This window comes from Tupaia chinensis, unplaced genomic scaffold, assembly GCF_000334495.1.
Source record: "Tupaia chinensis unplaced genomic scaffold, TupChi_1.0 Scaffold000493_1, whole genome shotgun sequence".
NCBI classification, from domain to species: Eukaryota; Metazoa; Chordata; class Mammalia; order Scandentia; family Tupaiidae; genus Tupaia; species Tupaia belangeri.
In genome coordinates this window covers 206,310-224,406 of record NW_006160005.1, presented here as the reverse complement: position 1 = coordinate 224,406, position 18,097 = coordinate 206,310, and the positions used below count along the sequence as shown (strand labels likewise).

At 48.1% G+C, this 18,097-nt stretch overlaps 2 protein-coding genes across 3 annotated transcripts; both read left to right on the top strand.

The window, feature by feature from the left end:
* Positions 1–2,141: 2,141 nt before the first annotated feature.
* On the top strand, positions 2,142–2,804 carry RNF222 (ring finger protein 222). The gene has a single exon (XM_006156396.1). The coding sequence runs from the start codon at positions 2,142–2,144 to the stop codon at positions 2,802–2,804; it is 663 nt and encodes a 220-aa protein (XP_006156458.1).
* Positions 2,805–11,150: 8,346 nt separating this feature from the next.
* RPL26 (ribosomal protein L26) lies at positions 11,151–17,214 on the top strand. 2 transcript variants are annotated; one of them, XM_006156394.3, is made up of 4 exons: positions 11,151–11,230; positions 12,081–12,253; positions 13,305–13,445; positions 17,041–17,214. In XM_006156394.3, the coding sequence occupies exons 2-4, from the start codon at positions 12,086–12,088 to the stop codon at positions 17,167–17,169; spliced, it is 438 nt and encodes a 145-aa protein (XP_006156456.1). In that variant the 5' UTR covers positions 11,151–11,230; positions 12,081–12,085; the 3' UTR covers positions 17,170–17,214. The 2 variants fall into 2 exon arrangements, with proteins under 2 accessions (XP_006156456.1, XP_006156457.1); XM_006156395.3 differs by having other exon boundaries at positions 11,229–11,247.
* Positions 17,215–18,097: the final 883 nt, after the last annotated feature.

The window sequence follows — 18,097 nt, the reverse complement described above, 5'->3', positions numbered from 1 at the left end:
GTTCCTGGTGAGGACAAACCCCTGGAAAAAAAAAAAAAAAAAAAAAAAAAAAAAAACTAAAAAAAATAAGTCATCCCTCAGTCTGTGGGGCTTGGTTTCAGGACACCTTACCATACAAATACCAAAATCTGCAGATGCTCAAGTCCCTTCTATAAAACAGCATAGTATGTGTACACAAACCTATGTATATCCTCCTGTATACTTCAAATCCTTATACTTATTATCCTGATACAATGTAAATGGTATGCAAGTGGATTTTTTTTTTCAAATATTTTCAATTCGTGATCGTTTACATGTGTGTTTACAGAACCACAGATACAGGAGACTGGATGTAACAAAGACAGGTGGTCATGGATCCCTCTACAGAGGCTGTTTTAGATAAGTTTAGGCTGCACAGCTATGATCTTGGGAATTTTTTTTTTTTGAGAGGTTTTTGCTATAGGGCGTGTGCACTCACCAGAAAGAGAGAGACAGAAAACAAGAAATCACCCCCTTGGAGGGATGGCCACACTGCAATCCCTTCTCCTCCACTCTCCTCTCAAGATCTTGGGCACACACACACACACACACACACACGCCCAGCGTGAGTTTAAGCTACCAGGTCCAGGACGCGAACCGCAGTTGACCACATGGGAGTCCAGCGACATAACCATTACGCCAACTGCTGGTCCTGATCATGGAAACTTTTTATAAAATCATTTATTTAATCTTATTTATTATTATTATTTTTAAATTTGCTGTAAGCACATGTGCTGACCAGTGAGAGAAAGAGAGGGGGAAAGTGAGAAAGCAGGCTGCCAGGTCCAGGACTCGAACCTCTGTCAGCCATGTGTGAGAGTCCAGCACTCTTAACCACCATGCCACCTGCTGGTCCCCCTAATGAACTTCTTTATGACGGTTCCCTCTGATCAGGATCGAATCTAGGATCATATATTACATTTAGTCTTTAGTCTCCTTTAACCTGGAGCGGTTCCCCAGTCTGTTTCTCATGACCTTCACATGTTTGAATAGTGCAAGCTTTTTATTTTGTAGAATTTTTGTCAAATTTGGTTCCTTGTGATTAGAGTAAGGTTCGGCATTTTTGGCAGAAGTATTACAAATGATGTGTTGTCTTTGCATCTGTGTCAGGAGGCATATGATGCTAGCAGAGTCCAACCTGGGCACTTGGTTAAGGCTTCTTTGTAAATGATCATTTTATCCTTCATTTTAGTAATCTGAAGGGAGACTATGTGAATATCTTTTTTTTTTTTTTTTTTTTTTGGAGAGGTTTTTGGTATAGGGGACTTTCCATTGCCGAGTTTTGGCCTGTAGCTGGGCATGCATCTCCCTAGCTCCCTGCCTCCCCTAGGAACTGGGTCCTCCCATCTTCACTTCCAGATTTGAACCAGGAAAAGGGGAGATGGTGACCTCACCACGAATGCAATTGGGGTTGAGGTAAGGCATTGGGGATTTGAGGTGCTTATTACACCCCACACGCCTCCTTCCAGAGCACAGCCTGGCTGGGATCTCTTGTTATCTGAGTCTCAGTCCCTGCTTAAGACCAAGCTCAGTCTTAGGTCTTGGCTAGATTCAAGTAGGCCACTGGGGAGGGGCAGCAGAAGAGGAAAGAGCAAGAGTAAAGGAAGAGGCAGAAGGGATAAAGAGAGAGTGGAGGGATCAGCAATTGACATAATGGCTATGTCGCTGGATGGACCCCGTGACTTGGACTCACGCCATGCGCGTGTGCGTCCGTGCCCAAGATCCCTAAAGGAGAATGGAGGACGGACCCCATGACTTGGACTCACGCCATGCGCGTGTGCGTGCATGCCCAAGATCCCTAAAGGAGAATGGAGGAGAAGGGATTGCAGCGTGGGCATCCCCCTCTGGGGGTGATTTCTCACTTTCTGTCTCTCTGTCTCTCTGTCTCTCTGGCCAGTGCACCCACCCTGTAGCGAAAACTCTCCAAAAAAAAAAAAAAAAAGAAAAAGAAATCAACTCAATTCACACATTTGCTGAACATCTTCTATGTGTACGGCTAAACTAGTTATAAAAAAAAAGAGAGAGTGGAAGGGGGAAGGTGGGAGTCGGGAAGAGAGGGGGAGGAGGGGAAGGCCCCACTAACGCTGTCTTCCCACAGCTGAGCCTGCCTCCTCCCAGGGGCCATGTCAGAAGGAGAGAGCAAGGACAGCTCGGGCAGCGAGTGCCCGGTGTGCTACGAGAAGTTCCGGGACCTGGAAGGCGCCAGCCGGACCCTGAGCTGCGGCCACGTGTTCTGCCATGACTGCCTGGTCAAGTACCTGCTCTCCACCCGGGTGGACGGCCAGGTCCAGAGGACCATCGTCTGCCCCATCTGCCGCTATGTCACCTTCCTCAGCAAGAAGAGCTCCCGGTGGCCCTCCATGCTGGACAAGAGCTCCCAGACGCTGTCAGTGCCCGTGGGCCTGCCCTCCGTACCCCCCACGGACAGTATGGGCCACACGAACCCCCTGGCCATCTCCCAGCCTGTCTGGAGACCCTCCCCGAGCCAGGCGAGGCTGCCCGGCAGCCCGGGTCAGAGCGCCCAGCTCCCCCTGGACCTGCTGCCCAGCCTGCCCCGGGAGTCGCAGATCTTCGTCATCAGCCGCCACGGGATGCCCCTGGGAGAGCAGGACAGCGTCCTGCCGCGGCGCAGCCTGGCCGAGCTCTCCGAGGCGTCCCCGGCTCCCCGCTCTGCCCGCTCTTTCTGCTGTCGCTCGCGGGCCCTCCTGCTCATCACCCTCATTGCCGTGGTGGCCGTGGTGGCTGCCATCTTGCCCTGGGTGCTCCTGGTGAGGAAGCAGGCGTGAGGCTGGCCTGAGCGCTGGCCGTGACAGGGGAGGGGACAGAGGGGACCCGGTGCAGACCTGGTCCCACGGGGCTGGGAGGGTGGTCGGCAGGCAGCCAGGTGGCCGGGAGGACCAGGGCAGAGAGCAGCGTTGTAGTGACTGTGGTGGAAATATGGTGGTCTTCTCCCTTCATCTTAGTGGCTGTGGTGGAAATATGGTGGTCTTCTCCCTTCAACTCGGGATTCCAGCCAAGGCTTGGGCATGGCAGAGAGATTGGGGATGTTGACCCCTGAGGCTAGAGCTGAGCTAAGCTGAGCTGATGCCCCAAGTGTGGCTCCCATGTGTGCCCCAGCAGATCCCCCTCCTCCCTCCAGGCTGGGATCCAGCAGGCTGGAAGGATGGTCCTGCCCTCTAGGGGGGGCACTAACCCCCAGCAGCAGACTTTACCTGCCAGGTGACCAGGCTGGCCTGCCTGGGACAGGGAAGCTCTACTGCATGTGTCCTGCTCCATGGGACCCCACTGGTGGGACTCCTGGGGGCCACGATTCTCTAGCTTGCCTGCAGGAGCAGAGAGAGGGGGCTGTGCCAGGACTGAAGCCCAGGTTTCGGGGAGTCTCAGCATCCCATCCCAGCCCTCCCGGCCTCCAACCTGCCGGCCTGTGAGCTCTTCCCTGAAGGAGGAGCTGATCTGAGGCTATGGCCCAGAATTTCTGGGAGATGCAACACAAAAAAGGTCTTTGGGGAGAGCTGAGGTCATATCAACAAATAGGAGGCCAGGGCCAGCAGAGTGGCCCACACACAGAGCCAGAAGTCTTCCTGAGCCCTTCAGGCCCAAGGGGTGGGCCAAATTCTGTCTTGGGGCTCTCCAGGATGGACAAGGAAGGCAGGAAGGAAGGGGAAGCCAGACAGGTGAGACTCGAGTCAGCTGAGAACTATGCGGGCAAATTAACCCTTGGGGACTCCCGCCTCCCTCCCAGCCCAAGTCCTGTTCCTTGTGACCCAACCACTCATTAGAGGCTACACCAGCTGGGCCAGTTTCCGAGGCAGATTCCCAGGCTGGGCTGGGTGCGGAAGGGTGGAGAGGAAAACAGCTGTGCTTGTCAAGGAATGCCAACACCCAGGGACTGCCAGCTGCCCGCCCAGGCTTCTTTACCAGGGGACCTGCACTGCACCGAGACGAGGCCCACCAGTAAAACCACACACTGGAACCTGCCTGGGAAGCGAGGCATTTGGGAACAGCTAGTAGCTGTTTATTGAGGCCTCTTAAGTCCACCATCACCTGGAGATGGAAAACAACAAAACCCCCTGCTCTTCTCTCAGACAGGTGGTGCTTCTCAGTCCGCATGAGTCAGTTGGCTAAGTGTGGAGAGAAGGGACTTGTTCTCTGCCACTCAGCCAGTTCCCAAATGCCTGTAGTGGCTGCCATTTGGGACCCTTAGAAAATAGGTCCACACTACAGGGCACATTTGGGACATAGGAGTGTGCTTTTAAGCACGTATGGACTTCGTGTTTTTCCAAGAGAAGAACATAGGAACTTGGTGGGTATACAGGTAGATTCTGGCGGGGGGGGAGGATATTTATTATAGGAATAAAAATAATTCCCCACAGTGTTTTTCATGTTGTTCCATGGTGACATGTGGATGGTACTTCTTTTATTTTCAAACGTCAAAAGCTATTTTTAAAATAAAGGTATATATTTTCTCAAAGATCCCAGAGACTTTGCAGTATGTGTGGAAAACTCTGAGCTTGAACTTTGAGGATAGTTCACTTTACTTTGTTTAAGGCTGATTTATGTCTTCAAAGAGAAAGAGATAGACAAAGAAAAAGGCACCCCAACAAGGTCTTCACCCACCCTGACGGCTACAATCCCCCCTCGGCCAGCCCCAACCACGAGTGTGTGAGCACACACACCCTGCATGTACTCAGACACTGCCGGGCACCAACTTGGGACCTTCCCCTGTGGGTCTGGCATTGCAGAGTTGTGTCACTACTGCACCACCCATTGGCCCCTAGATAATTCACTTGATTATTATTTTTCTCCTTCTTTTCCCTCTCTTAGTTTACTATAGGGAGAGACACAAAGAGAGAGAAAGTGAGAAAGGACCCCCAGCTGGCGTGGTCACACCACAATTTCTTCTCCGGCCGTCTTCTCTTGGGATTTTGGGCACACTCGCACAGAGGCCAGGCATGTTTTTGAAGCTGTTGCTTAGGAACAATAGCTGACTCACACTACATAGTCCGCTCTCGTAGAATCCAGGCGCCCAACCAGCACACTACCAGATGGCTTGCATGATTCACTTTAGATGAAAAAGTACAGAAACACAACTGCAAATAGCTCTTACACATTTATTCATCCTCACTTGTGAAAGAAATGCCAATTCTGTTAGCAAGTCAGTTTTCACCTATTAGCTGTCAAACACTGAACGTGTCGTAACCCGCTCTGCTGCTGAGGCTGACGGAGGCAGGTGACTTGGTGGGAATGTATGTTGGTAATACCCCTCAAGGGAAACTTGACACATCGATCAAAATTCCCACTCTGACCCAGCAATTCTTGTCCTAGAAATACAGCCAACAGACATACTTCCATACGTGGTAAGCGACACGTGTACAACATACTTAACTGCAGTATTGTTTGTAGGAACAGAGGGTTGGAAAAACCCAAAATGCTCATCAATAGCATTTGGTTATTTAACTTAAAATATCATGCAGGATATCATGCAGTTATAAAAAAAGCAAGGAGGGACCAGCAATTGGCATAATGGCTATGTCACTGGACTCCCATGTTGTCAACTGCAATTCGAGTCCTGGACCTGGTGGCTTAAATTCATGCCGGGCGCGGGTGCATGCGTGCCCAAGATCCTGAGAGGAGAATGGAGGAGAAGGGATTGTGGCCATCCCACCTCGGGGGTGATTTCTCACTTTCTGTCTCTCTGTTTCTCTCTGTCTTTCTGGTGAGCGCACACATCCTATAGCAAAAACCTCTCCAAAAAAGCAAGGAGGGGGCCAGCAGATGGTGTAATAATTATGTAGCTGGATTCCAACATGGTTGACCACGGTTCAAGTCTCAGACCTGGTAGCTTGAAACTCATGCCGGGTGCATGTGCAGGCATGCCTAAAATAAAATCCCAAGAGGAGAATGGAGGAGAAGAGATTGAGGCGTGGCCATTCCCCAGGGGGGGTGATTTCTGGCTTTCTGTCGCTCCATCTTTCCGGCAAGTGCAGGTACCCTATAGCAAAAAATCTCTCAAAAAAAAAGGAGGATGGATGGCTGTGAGGTCTAGTGATTAAGGAAGTCAGAGCCCACATAGCCGACAGTACAGTTCAAGTCCCTGACGCAGCAGCTTGAAAAACACAGCAGCATGTGTGCATGCATGCCCAAGATCCTGACAGGAGAAATGGAGGAGAAGGGATTGTGGTATGGCCATATCCCATTGAGGAGTGCTTTCTTCCTCTCTCCTTTTCTGCATCTTTCTAACCACATGTGCCCTCTGTAAAATTTAAGTAAATAAACAGCAATACCAAAAGAAAACTTTTTTCAAATAAAATAAAAAAGAATAAGGGGGACCAGCAGGTGGCATGGTGGTTAAGGTGCTGGACTCCCACATGGCCAACCGCAGTTTGAGTCTCAGATCTGATAGCTTGCTTTCTCACATTCCCTCTCTCTGTCTGGTAAGCACACATGCCCGGTAGCAATTTTTTTAAAAAGATAATAATAAATAAAAATAAATTAATAATTCTTTTTTATTATCTTATTTAATTTTAAAATTTATTATTATTATTCAATTTGACAAGCGAGAGAGAGAGAGAAGTGAGAAGGTAAGCCACCAGGTCCAGGACTTGAACCATGGTTGGCCGTGTGGGAGCTCAGCACCTTAACCACCATGCCACCTGCCAGCCCCAAAATTAAACAAATAATTCTTTTTTAAAAAATGATAATGTATTTATTTCATTCCATTTGTTATTATTATTTTTTAATTTGACCAGATAGAGACAGAGAAAGGAAAAACGAGAAAGCAAGCTACCAGTCTAAGACTTGAACTGCAGTCAGCCATGTGGGAATCCAGCACCTTTAACCACACCATCTGCCAGTCCCCCCTAAACAAATAATTCTAAAAAACAAACAAACAAAAACCAAAAACAAGAAAGGGTGCTATGATCTGGCACGAAAGTCCCCATGATACAATGGCAAATGAGAAAAAGCAAGGGGTGGGTATCAGATACTATAGTTTGTGTAGAAAGAGGAGAGAATAAGAATTTGCATTGCTATTTGCTTATGTTTGCGTACAGATAGGGAAGATATACAAAACTAGTAACAATGAGTAATTTGGAAGGCGATGAAGAAAATGATGGAATGGGGGAGAGTTTTCACTCTCTCTCTTACACTTTCAATTTCTGGACCAAGTAAATGCATTTAAAACTTGAACTGAAAAATCAGATTAGAAGCAAAAGAGAGCTCCGGTGTGCACAGCTGCCGCCTGGTGCAAAGACAGCTCCGAGTGCGCTGGAGTGGCCGAACCACCTGTCCTGTGGTTGAAGAGTATCGGCCTCCGACTCAGAGGGCTGGTTTGTCTGGTTGGAGGTATGACACCGCTGCTGACCTGGCACCCCAAGGACTAAGGTAAAAAGTTTAACCTCCTCAGCATTCCCATGTTCCTGTCATTGTTTATGGTCCCATCATTAATGTGCTTTTGGGATTCCTCCTTCTCTATGTTTCCTTTTTCTTTTTATTTGTTTACTGTAGGGGACTGGCACTTGATGGAGAGAGAGAAAGACAGTGAGAGAGAGAGAGAGACAGAGAGGGAAAGTGAGAAACCATCCCCCACTCCCAGGGGAATGGCCACACCACAATCCCTTCTCCTCCATTCTCCTCTCGGGATTTTGGGCATGTACACACACACACACACACACACACACACACACACACACGCGCCTGGTGTGTTTTTCAAGTTGCCGGTTCTGGGACTTGAACCATGGAGTTAACTATGTGGGATCCAGCTGCCTTAACCACCACACCACCTGTTGGTCCCATCATTTTTCTTCTCAGGAATACTCTTTTATGTTAAGCAAGCACCTGGAGTCAGGGTACTAAAGAAAAAGAGAGACAGACAGATGGATGCCTGGAGTTAAACATAACCTCTGTTGCTCTTTGCTTCCTCCTCTATGCACATGCACCCCTAAACCGCACACATACATTTTCATCATGGTAACCTTATGAAATCTAAGCCCACCAGGCAAGCGTAGGACTCTCATTACTGGCTGGGTCCTGGGCCAGGTTGCCAGGAGCCTGGGTGCCCACTTGGCCCTCAAATCCTGATCCATGCCCTCTCCCTGAGGAACCCTGTGGACAATTCATAGGACTGCTATGCTGTTAGCTCCCTTTGACCTCTCGATCGTCCAAATGCCCTTTTTCAGAACTTAATAAACGACTTCGCCTCACCCTCCCTTTCTTTCTCCCTCCTCTCACCAGGTGCAAAGGAACTCCATGGTGGACTGTCTGCACCAGCCACCCACAGTTCCCCAGGAGCAGTGCTGGCGTGGGGTCTGGGCCATGGCGGCCCCATCTGCTGAGACACTCCCTCTACGGTCTACCTGGAAAACTCCTGCCCAGCTTTCCAGAAGCCATCCAAGGGTGACTTGAGAACCTCCCGCCCCACCTCAGGGAAAGGACCCGGCCACCACATCCCTCGTCTTCCCGGGGACACTGTATTTTGCTTGTTTGTTGGCATGTCTGACATCTGTCTACTCCTAGACAAAGTGCTCCCTCGGGGGAGGTGCTGGGATCTGCAGTGCCCCACGCGGATTAGTAAACAGGAAGAGCCAGCTAAGGCCTGTATAATGCGTGAACGAGACATGTGATGGTTTGGTGCCTAGAATGCAGTTCAGTCCAAGGAACATGAGGTGTGGAATGTGGACACAATCCCTGCTTTGGTGTGTCTCAGGGCTTCATAAAGGCCAGCTTCCTGGGCCGGCTTGGGTAACACACAAAGCTGGATCCAAAAGGGTTCTTCCTGGGCCGGCTTGGTGACCGTGGGTAACACACAAAGCTGGATCCAAAAGGGTTCCCAGCCAACAAGTCAGCAGGCAGTGTGTTCGTCCATGATCCTGGCTGGGAGACCTGGGCAGGAGCATGGATCATGCCCATGATCTTGACTGGCTGGGAGACCTGGGCAGGAGCATGGATCACAATGCAAGATCCCACTGAGGGTGTTTATTTTTCCTCCTCTCTCAGAAAATAAATAAAATAAAAGCAGGGAGTAAGGAGGCAGATGCTGGTGCAGCAATAAAATACAATGCTTCACATGGGAAGGTCTTTCACATGGGGAGGTCCTGGGTTCACGTCCAGAGACCTCCCTGAGTACATGGGGCACTTGTGTGCTCATGACAGGGGCAGGCTGAGGCTAGGGGTGGATCATGGCATTGGGACTCGGTTGAGGATGTTGTGTCTCTGTCTCTCTCTCACTCATGGAATAAATAACTAAACTTAAAAAAATAAAAGCTTGAATGATCTTAAAGGGTCAGTTTAACAGGATCTTTTTTTTTTTTCAAATCAAGAGGAATGCAGAGGGGTGGCTGGTGTGGTGGATGGGGCGCTGGACTCTCACAAGGTTGACTGTGTTTTGAGTCCCAGACCTGGCGGCTTGCTTTCTAATGTTCCCTCTCTTTCTCTCTCACTGTCTCTCTCATCCTGTCCCTCTCTGCTCAAATCAAAATAAATAAAATTTTTTTTTAAATTAAATAACTCTTGGGGACCAGCAGGTAGCATGGTGGTTAACGCGCCGGACACTCCCACATGGCTGACCATGGTTCAAATTCCAGATCTGGTGACTTGCTTTCTTGTTTTCCCTCTCTCTCTCTCTCTCTCTGTGTGTTTCTCTCTCTGGTCAAATTAAAATGAATGAATAAGTAAAATTAAATTAAATAATTCTCTAACAAAAATGAAATAATTCTTTTTTTAAAAAAAGAAGAATGCAGGGAAGAGGAAGAGAATAGGCAGCCAGAGGAGGTCGAACAAGACACCCAACAGACACTGTGCTGAGATAGACTTTATCACTAGGCTACTGATGACCAGAATTTGCATGTACCACTGGTGCGGTACCCCAACGGTCTTCACAGTGAACAGAGGGGTCATGCTGTCCAAACATGGACCTGGCCGAAGGCTTCCTTCCTTCCAGTGGCTCAGTGTCGAACAGAGAGGGAGGTAAGGAAGTTGAGGGCAGGGTGACTGCAGAGAATGACAGGAGCTGGGAAACAGCATCTCAAGGGAAGAGAGGAATATGGGGGCGACCTCAGGAAACAGACAGAGCAGGTAAGGAAGCTAGAGAAGTTCTTCCCGAGGCCTCTGGGCTTCCATCTGAGAGCTTCTCTCTTCAGCCATGAGGACTTGGTTCACCGAAACAAGGTGTCAAGTGGCTTCACACCTCCCCATCTTCCCACAAACTGTCCCACTGCCAGGCCAGCAGGTGGTGTGGTGGTTAAGGGCGCTGCACTCCCACATAGTCAGCGCTTCCTCTCTCTCTGTGTGTGTCCTTCTCTGGTCAAATTAAAAATAAGTAAATAAATAAAGTTAAATAAAATAATTATTTTAAAAAATAATACCCCTCTGCCTCATCGTGCTACTTTTAACATTCTCCAAAACCCAGTCGGGGAGAGCTCACCCCAGAGGTCTTCTCTGACCTCAGGGCTCTCTTCTGCCCCCAGCACAGCAGCACCAGGGGCAGCGGGCCCGGCAGCACTTTCCCTGCGGACTGGGTCGCTGGCTCTGTCGTCGATGTCCCCTGCAAGCACACGCTGGGGCTTATTTTGAGCCTCCAGTGTTGAGCACGAAGCTGGTCCGGGCAAGATGCTCACCCGCCGGAGCGGAATCTCGGGCGGGCAGCACAGCAGCCACACACACCGAGGCGAGGCGACAGCCGGAGTCAGGCTGGAGCTTGTTAAAGGACCCTTGCGCTCGTCACGTCCGCGCCATCGGTCCCCGCGGGGATGGTGAGATCCAGGTAGCCCAGGTGGCCGGCCGGCTGGGGCCCCAGCGCCTTCTGGCGACCAAAGTAGGACCTGCCCCTTCTCGGTCAAGGACGAGGGTTGCCAGCCACTCAGCATCCAGGAGTGAAGATTCAGGGTACCCTGAGGCCACTTGCTCCTCCATCACCCACCGAGGCAGTCGGACTCTGAGCCGCCCCCGCGACTTGCCGAGGGACGACCCTTCCCGGAGGTTTCAGCGGCAGCACCCAGACATCGAAAGGAGACAGCTGGACCCGCAGTTTTGTAGGCCCTCGCAGTTCCCCTCCGAGCCAGGAGGGGGCCACAAGTCATCATTGCTTTCCTCATTCGAACTCCGCGCCTCTCTTGTTCCAAGAGAGATCAGTCTCGCGAGATCGCTCGTAAACTTACAGAACCGGAAGTAACTCGTAGACCTTTCTCTTGCGCGGCCATCGTCGGAGCTGCAGCGGGTGAGGCTTCGTCAGGGGTGCGCGTGAAATCCAGTGCCATCCATTCGTTGGTTTGGTGACTGTCGACCCTGAGGCCCCCAAGGTTCTTCAGCAGGCCGAGTAACAGCTAGGGAGGGAGGCCAGGAGGGTTTCGGCCTGTCTTCTCCCTAACTTAAGGGCCTCCGGGCTGGAGAAGAGGGGGACAGGGGTTTTGAGGACTCGGAAATCCGAGGCGGCCAGTAGGGAGCCCGTGGGGGTAGTTAGGGCTGAGGCGTGTGGTGTCCTAACGAATGGTCTTGGAAATAAGTGTCCCGGTAAAGCCTTTACGGAACTTGTGTTCCGCTCTCTCCCACTGGAAGGCTTTTTGAACCTGACGTCTGCAGGAGATTCCAGGTTCGGATTGGGGGGTCTGATCCATTCATTTCCGAGCAGCTGTGTTCACTCTCAAGTCCGTAGAAGGTGAATGTTGGTTGGTCTAAGACCTTCCAAATGGTGAGTTGACTTGTTGGTCTGCTTTGCTGTCATTCGACAGAGATTTACAAATCCAGTTAAGACCCTCAGTGGAACTTGAGTTCGGAGATTGTAAACTGCTTTGCTGTCATCCGACAGAGATATTTACAAATCCAGTTAAGACTCTCAGTGGAACTTGAGTTCGGAGATTGTAAACAAGAAACAAGTGTATTAATCATGGAAGACTCTTCTCCAAATACACGTTTAACAAAGATCCTAGCAAAGCGCCTTTCAGTTGATAGGCTTTTGTAAAGCCATTTCTGATGGAGTTACAAAATATGCTAATTTCTGTTGGCATTCTAAACTGTCAAGATGAAATTGTTACTGTTTTGGTCACATAAGGGTCTTATTCACTTTTTAGCCAAAATGAAGTTCAATCCTTTCGTGACTTCTGACCGAAGCAAGAACCGTAAAAGGCATTTCAATGCACCTTCCCACATCCGAAGGAAAATAATGTCTTCCCCCCTTTCCAAAGAGCTGAGGCAGAAGTACAACGTGCGATCTATGCCCATCCGAAAGGATGATGAAGTTCAGGTATGTAACCCTGCTTTTTCAGGTTCTCTTGATCCCTGTCCCACACGCTTAGCTTAGAAAGGGATTATCTTCAGAGAGATAATCCCTCAGGACAGGATTGCAAGCTGAGTTTAACTAGGGACCAGGAAAAGGCATGCTGCATTTCTGTTCTCCCTCATTTGGTCAAAATTGGCATCAGATGCAGCTATAATTAAATGAAAGAGCAAAACAGATAATCAGAATATTACTTTAGAATTATCCTCCTTTCAAAGAGGCATGTGCGGGCCAGTAAACAACTGCCCAGAATCTAAATACTGTATTCTGATTCTAGCTTCTCATTGAACCATAGTCTCACGTGCTTCATTGAGTGTATCAGTAAATAACGTGAATCTGTTTAAGTGAATCTTCCTGTAAATGTTTCCTAGCTGTAACCTGCAGTTGGCAATAAAAGAATTCAGGCAGTCTCCAAAGCAACTTGTACATTATCACTGTTTAGTGGTGCTAATGCCCAGTTAAATGAACTTAAACCAGTTCTCGATGGGAGCAGTGTAGGTTGAGAGCAGCCACTATTCCCTGCCATGCCAATGCCAAAATTGCCATTAGATCTTGGAAGCATTGAAGATATGGCAGTGAAAAGGAACATCTGTCCAGAAGCTACCTGTGATTTGCTTCCTGATAAGCTGGGGACCACTAGTTAAAACTTTGGGAAGTAATTGGTTTGTTCCCTTAAATGTTGGTTGCTACCCATTCTTTGGCTGGTACTAATGGCTTCTTTTGAGACAATTTTCGCTTTGTCCATTTTGTATAGAAAACTAAGATGGGCTCTTTTTTAACCTTTAACCAGCCTGTGGCTGCTGGTAGACCATTCATTGTAGAATATAGGGCATGATTTATTTGCAGGTTAGCTAAAGCCAGGGATACAATTACTGGCAGATTTTAACAATTAAGTCTTCTGAAATTGAAAGTTCTCATCGATCTGAAAGAGTGAATGGTATATGTGTGACTGTCAGTCATTCCTGATTTACAAGGTTAATTTTTTCTTTCATCTAAATATTATTTAATTTGCCTGTAGGTTGTGCGAGGACACTATAAAGGTCAGCAAATTGGCAAAGTGGTCCAAGTTTACAGGAAGAAATATGTCATCTATATTGAGCGGGTGCAGCGGGAAAAGGCTAATGGCACAACGGTCCATGTGGGGATTCACCCCAGCAAGGTAAGTGAAAGAAGATGGTTACTGCAGTTGTTGGTATGCGTGATGGCTTGTTTATAGAGCAGTTGCAAATATAGTCTCTGGGCCATCCCACAGCCATGTGGTTAAGGGAGCCAGATCCCCCATGGCCTAGTACATAGTTCAGATCCCAGCCCCACCAGCCTGGAAAATAGCTGCCCATGTGTGTGCATACCCAGAACCTGGAAAGGGGAGTAATGGAGGAAATGGGATTGTGGCATGACCATGACCTGTCATTGGGGGGTGCTTTCTCCTCTCTCTGTCTCTGACAAGTGCAGCACCTTCCGGCAATAGAAAAGAAATAGTTCCAAATTTTAGATGCACCTGAAGACATGTCTTAAAGCAATGACTGTATTGCATTGGGGGAAAACATTTTTAAGAAGTTTTTGCCTTGGGACACTGTACTCTGAAGTAGGGGAGACAGACAGTGAGAGGGAAAGTGAAAAATAACCCCCCAGGGGGGCTAGCCATGCTGCAATCCCTGGATCTTGAACACACGTGCCCAGCATGAGTTTCAAGCCACTGGGTCTGGGACTCGAACCAGGATTGGCCATATGGGAGTCCAGTGACTTCCACTGCATCATTTCCTGGCATTGAAAAATTTTAATACAGAGTAAAACGTTCCTGAAGTGTGTTTAAGAGTCATTTTCTACATACATCTCATGTATCTTTAAAGTTTTTAGTAAGCTGATAATAAGTAATAGATCTAAAATTCAGAAAATAGAACCTAGCTCTGTTTGCTTTTGTGTATTCAATAGAATTGAGTAAGCTATGGGCAACTCTGCAGTCTTGGGAGGCAGGTGCTAAACCTTTATAGATGGAGCAAATGTGAAGCTCAGAGGTTAAGATATCACAGGTTGGGACCAGCAGGTGGCGCAGTGGTTCCATCGCTGTACTCCCACATAATCTACCAGGGTCCAGGTCCTAGACCATGTCTGTGTGTGCATGCCAAGATCTAGAGAGTAGAATGGAGGAGAAGGGATTGCGGCCTGGCTGTACCCCTTGGGGGTTGATTTCTCACTTTCTGTCTGTGTCTCCAGTGACATACCCTATCACAGAAATCTCAAAAATAAAGATCCCACAGGTCAGACCAGATTCACATAGCAGTAGTTCCTTTTGAATTTTTATGTGAATCTTTCCAAATTGTAATTCTTGCTAATTATACTAATTATGGTCTCTGACTTGACACTGCTATCTCTAATTTCTATTTCCAAGTTTTTAAAAATTGACATTGATTGGACCAGTAGAGGGCATAATGGTTACATCCCTGGATCTCATGTAGTTGATGGGAGGAGAAGACATTGCAGTGTAGTCATCCCCCTAGGGGATGATTTCTTGCTATCTGTCTCTGTCTGCTTGTACAGCAAGCACGTGCGCCCTTATGACAAAAATCACACACAAAATTGGTGTTCAGTAGAAAGGTAACGTACACGGTGAAAGTCCAAAAACTGGAGATTTGTTTAGATCTTACACTGGCACCATGAGCCTAATTTTCAAACTACAAAAAAAAGTCTGAAGGCTCATACAAAGAATAGAATGAGCTGTTAAAATTGGCCACCTCTCTTTACCCGCTTCCCTACCTCTAATTACTGAAGTATTTTTCTCTTAAGTGTAAGAGCTTTGTCATTCTTTAATCTACTTATGTCATATTTTTGCCTCCTGCCACTAGATCAGCTGTTGTCAGGATCATCAGGTTGGTTGTCAGGCTCAGCCTTTCTGTATACAGGGCAGTGTGAGGCACAGCTGATACTTTCGAGTCTTTTTTTTTTTTTTTTTGGAGAGATTTTCACTGTAGGGCGCGTGAGCGCACCAGACAGACAGAGAGAGACATAGAGACAGAAAGCGAGAAATCCCCCCCCAGGGGGGGATGGTCACGCCGCAGTCCCTTCTCCTCCATTCTCCTCTCGGGATCTTGGGCACGCACGCACACGCGCCCAGCGTGAGTTTTAAGCCACCGGGACACAAACCGCGGTCGACTACGTGGGAATCCAGCGACATAGCCATTACGCTAACTGCTGGTTCCCGTCACTAGTTATTTTCATCTCCCATTCCCGTCGTAGGACTTCAGATATCTAGAAGCCGATGGTTCCAACCCACATCTCTTTCCCCAAACTCCAGATTTAATATCCAGCTGCCAGTTTTGTATTCCAGCTTGGGTGTCTATTTAGAATCTCTAACCAGATGTGTTCAGAATCCCAATTTATCCTTAAAACATCTTCAGTTTTCCACCGTTACGGTATATGGCAGCTTTGTTCTTCCACTTGCTTAGGCCAAAATCACCAGTTTTAATGCATTTGTTACATGTTCTACATCAGTAAAACCTGGCTGCAGTTGTGCTATATTTAGAATCCTGTCTGCCCTTGTCATCAGAGTAACCTGTAAGACTACCTGACCTCCCTCTTTTCTGACATCTTTTTTCTTGCACTGCATGTTTTGGTCTACTGGCCTCCATGGTGTTCCCACAGCCATGCTGCTCAGAATGTGTCTCCTGGTTTGCTCAGTCAACTATCCTGCCAATTGGATCGAATTGCAGATTCTAGGCTACAAGGCTATCAAAACAGAATTGGGGTCTTCAGTTGATTATTTTGTTTTGTTTTTTTTAGAGGTTTTTGCTGTAGGGCACATGCGTTCTCCAGAAACAGAGACAGAATGTGAAAAATCACCCCCAGGGGGGATGGCCATGCCGCAATCCCTTCTTCATTCTCTTTGGGATCTTGGGCATGCACACACACATGCCCGGTGTGAGTTTAAGCCACTGGATCCAGGATTCAAACCACTTCGACTACATGAGAGTCCAGCGACATAGTCATTATGCCAACTGCTGGTCCCTCCAGCCTTAGAATTCTGAAGTTAGAGGCCAGCAGGTGGCATGGTGGCTAAGGCACTGAACACTCCCACATGACCGACCATGGTTTGAGTCCTGGACCTGGTGGCCTGCTTTCTCACTTTTTGTAGTGTGACCATGCCTGTTGGGTGGTTTCTCTGCCTCTGGAGTGCTTGTGAACCCTCTGGCAGGTGTTTTTTGTTTGTTTTTAAGAAGGTGACTCCTGGAACTTTTTCCCTCCTTATTCATACTAGAATGTGTACATGCACATGAGAAAGAGGAGGATCTGGTCAAACGGTGATTGTAATGTGTGGTCCAGCTTGTCTTAAGCAGAGCATTGCTGTGAAACTTTTTTTTTTTTTCCTTTGGAGAGATTTTCACTGTAGGGCGCGTGCGCTCGCCAGACAGACAGAGAGACTGAGAGACAGAAAGCGAGAAATCACCCCCCAGGGGGGATGGTCACACCGCAATCCCTTCTCCTCCATTCTCTTGGGATCTTGGGCACGCACGCACACACACGCGCCCGGCGTGAATTTTAAGCCACCGGGTCCGGGACACGAACCGCAGTCGACTACGTTGGAGTCCAGCGACATAGCCATTACGCTAACTTCTGGTTCCCTGAAACTTTTTAAAAGTTAATCATGTTTAGGCTTCCCTTACCTTAGGTTTGGGAAAAGGGATTAGATGTTGGGCCTCACTATTTGTTGTGTCAGTAATTATTTGAAGCTTGAGGTTTTTCTTTCCTTCTCTTTCCAGGTGGTTATCACCAGACTAAAGCTGGACAAAGACCGCAAAAAGATCCTTGAACGGAAAGCCAAGTCTCGCCAAGTAGGAAAGGAAAAGGGCAAATATAAGGAAGAAACAATCGAGAAGATGCAGGAGTAAAATAATCTTATATGCCGTTCTTATTAAAAACTGCTAAAATGAAAATCTTTTGTTGTATGTGTGGTACTTTGGAACGTTTGTTTTCAGTGAATCAGTGTCTTGCATCTGTGATTTGTCGGCCTTTGGATCTGGAAAAGGAAGATAAGGTGACATTTGCTCTTTGAGGCAGGCCACCCCATGCTCTGTGGCCTGATTCTGCTAATGAAAAATAGTGTTCACTTGATCTTTTACATTTGAGCACTTTTTTTTCCCTTTTTTTTAAATTTATTCCATGAGTCAGGTAAATGGCACCCCCTAACAGCATCTGGATGCTGTGGTCCATCCCCAGCCTCAGCTAGCTTCAGATCATGGGCGTGGCATACTCCAAGACCTCTCTAAACCTCCAGGTAGGCACCTGGAATCTTCCCATGTGGGTGAGCCTCTTCTAACCGTTTTTTTAAATCAGGCATGTTTATGGCAGGTGGCAATATTTTTTACCTATAACTGGAGGGAGGGAGCTCATTGAAAAGGTCTACAGCAGGTGGCATTGTGTTTAAGGTGCTGAATCTCACGTGGCTGGCTACACAGTTCAGGTTCAAGTCTTGGACTCAGGCTTGAAAAACACTGGGTGCCCAAATTTACGTGAGTTTGAGCTACCAGGTCCAGGACTTGAATCGGGGTCGACTACGTGGGAGTCCGGAGATACAGCCATTATGCCAACTGCTGGTTCCCCCAGCATGAGTTTTAAGTTGCCAGGTCTGGGACTTGAAACATAAGCTATGCAGGAGTCCAGCAATATAACCATTTTGCCATCTGCCGGTACTTCCAGTATGATTTTCAAGCCACCAAGTTTGGGACTTGAACAGTGGTCAGCCATGTAGGATTTCAGTGCATCAATGCCATACCACCTGCTGGCCCCAAAAGGGAAAGTTCCAAGCAAGAGTTTGAG

Bases quoted from the DNA above. Each gene is read 5' to 3' on its own strand.
- RPL26 (XM_006156394.3), top strand. From the start codon at position 12,086: ATGAAGTTCAATCCTTTCGTGACTTCTGACCGAAGCAAGAACCGTAAA. The intron at 12,254-13,304 runs GTATGTAACCCT...ATTTGCCTGTAG, and splicing joins GAAAGGATGATGAAGTTCAG to GTTGTGCGAGGACACTATAA. The intron at 13,446-17,040 runs GTAAGTGAAAGA...TTCTCTTTCCAG, and splicing joins TGGGGATTCACCCCAGCAAG to GTGGTTATCACCAGACTAAA.
- RNF222 (XM_006156396.1), top strand. From the start codon at position 2,142: ATGTCAGAAGGAGAGAGCAAGGACAGCTCGGGCAGCGAGTGCCCGGTG.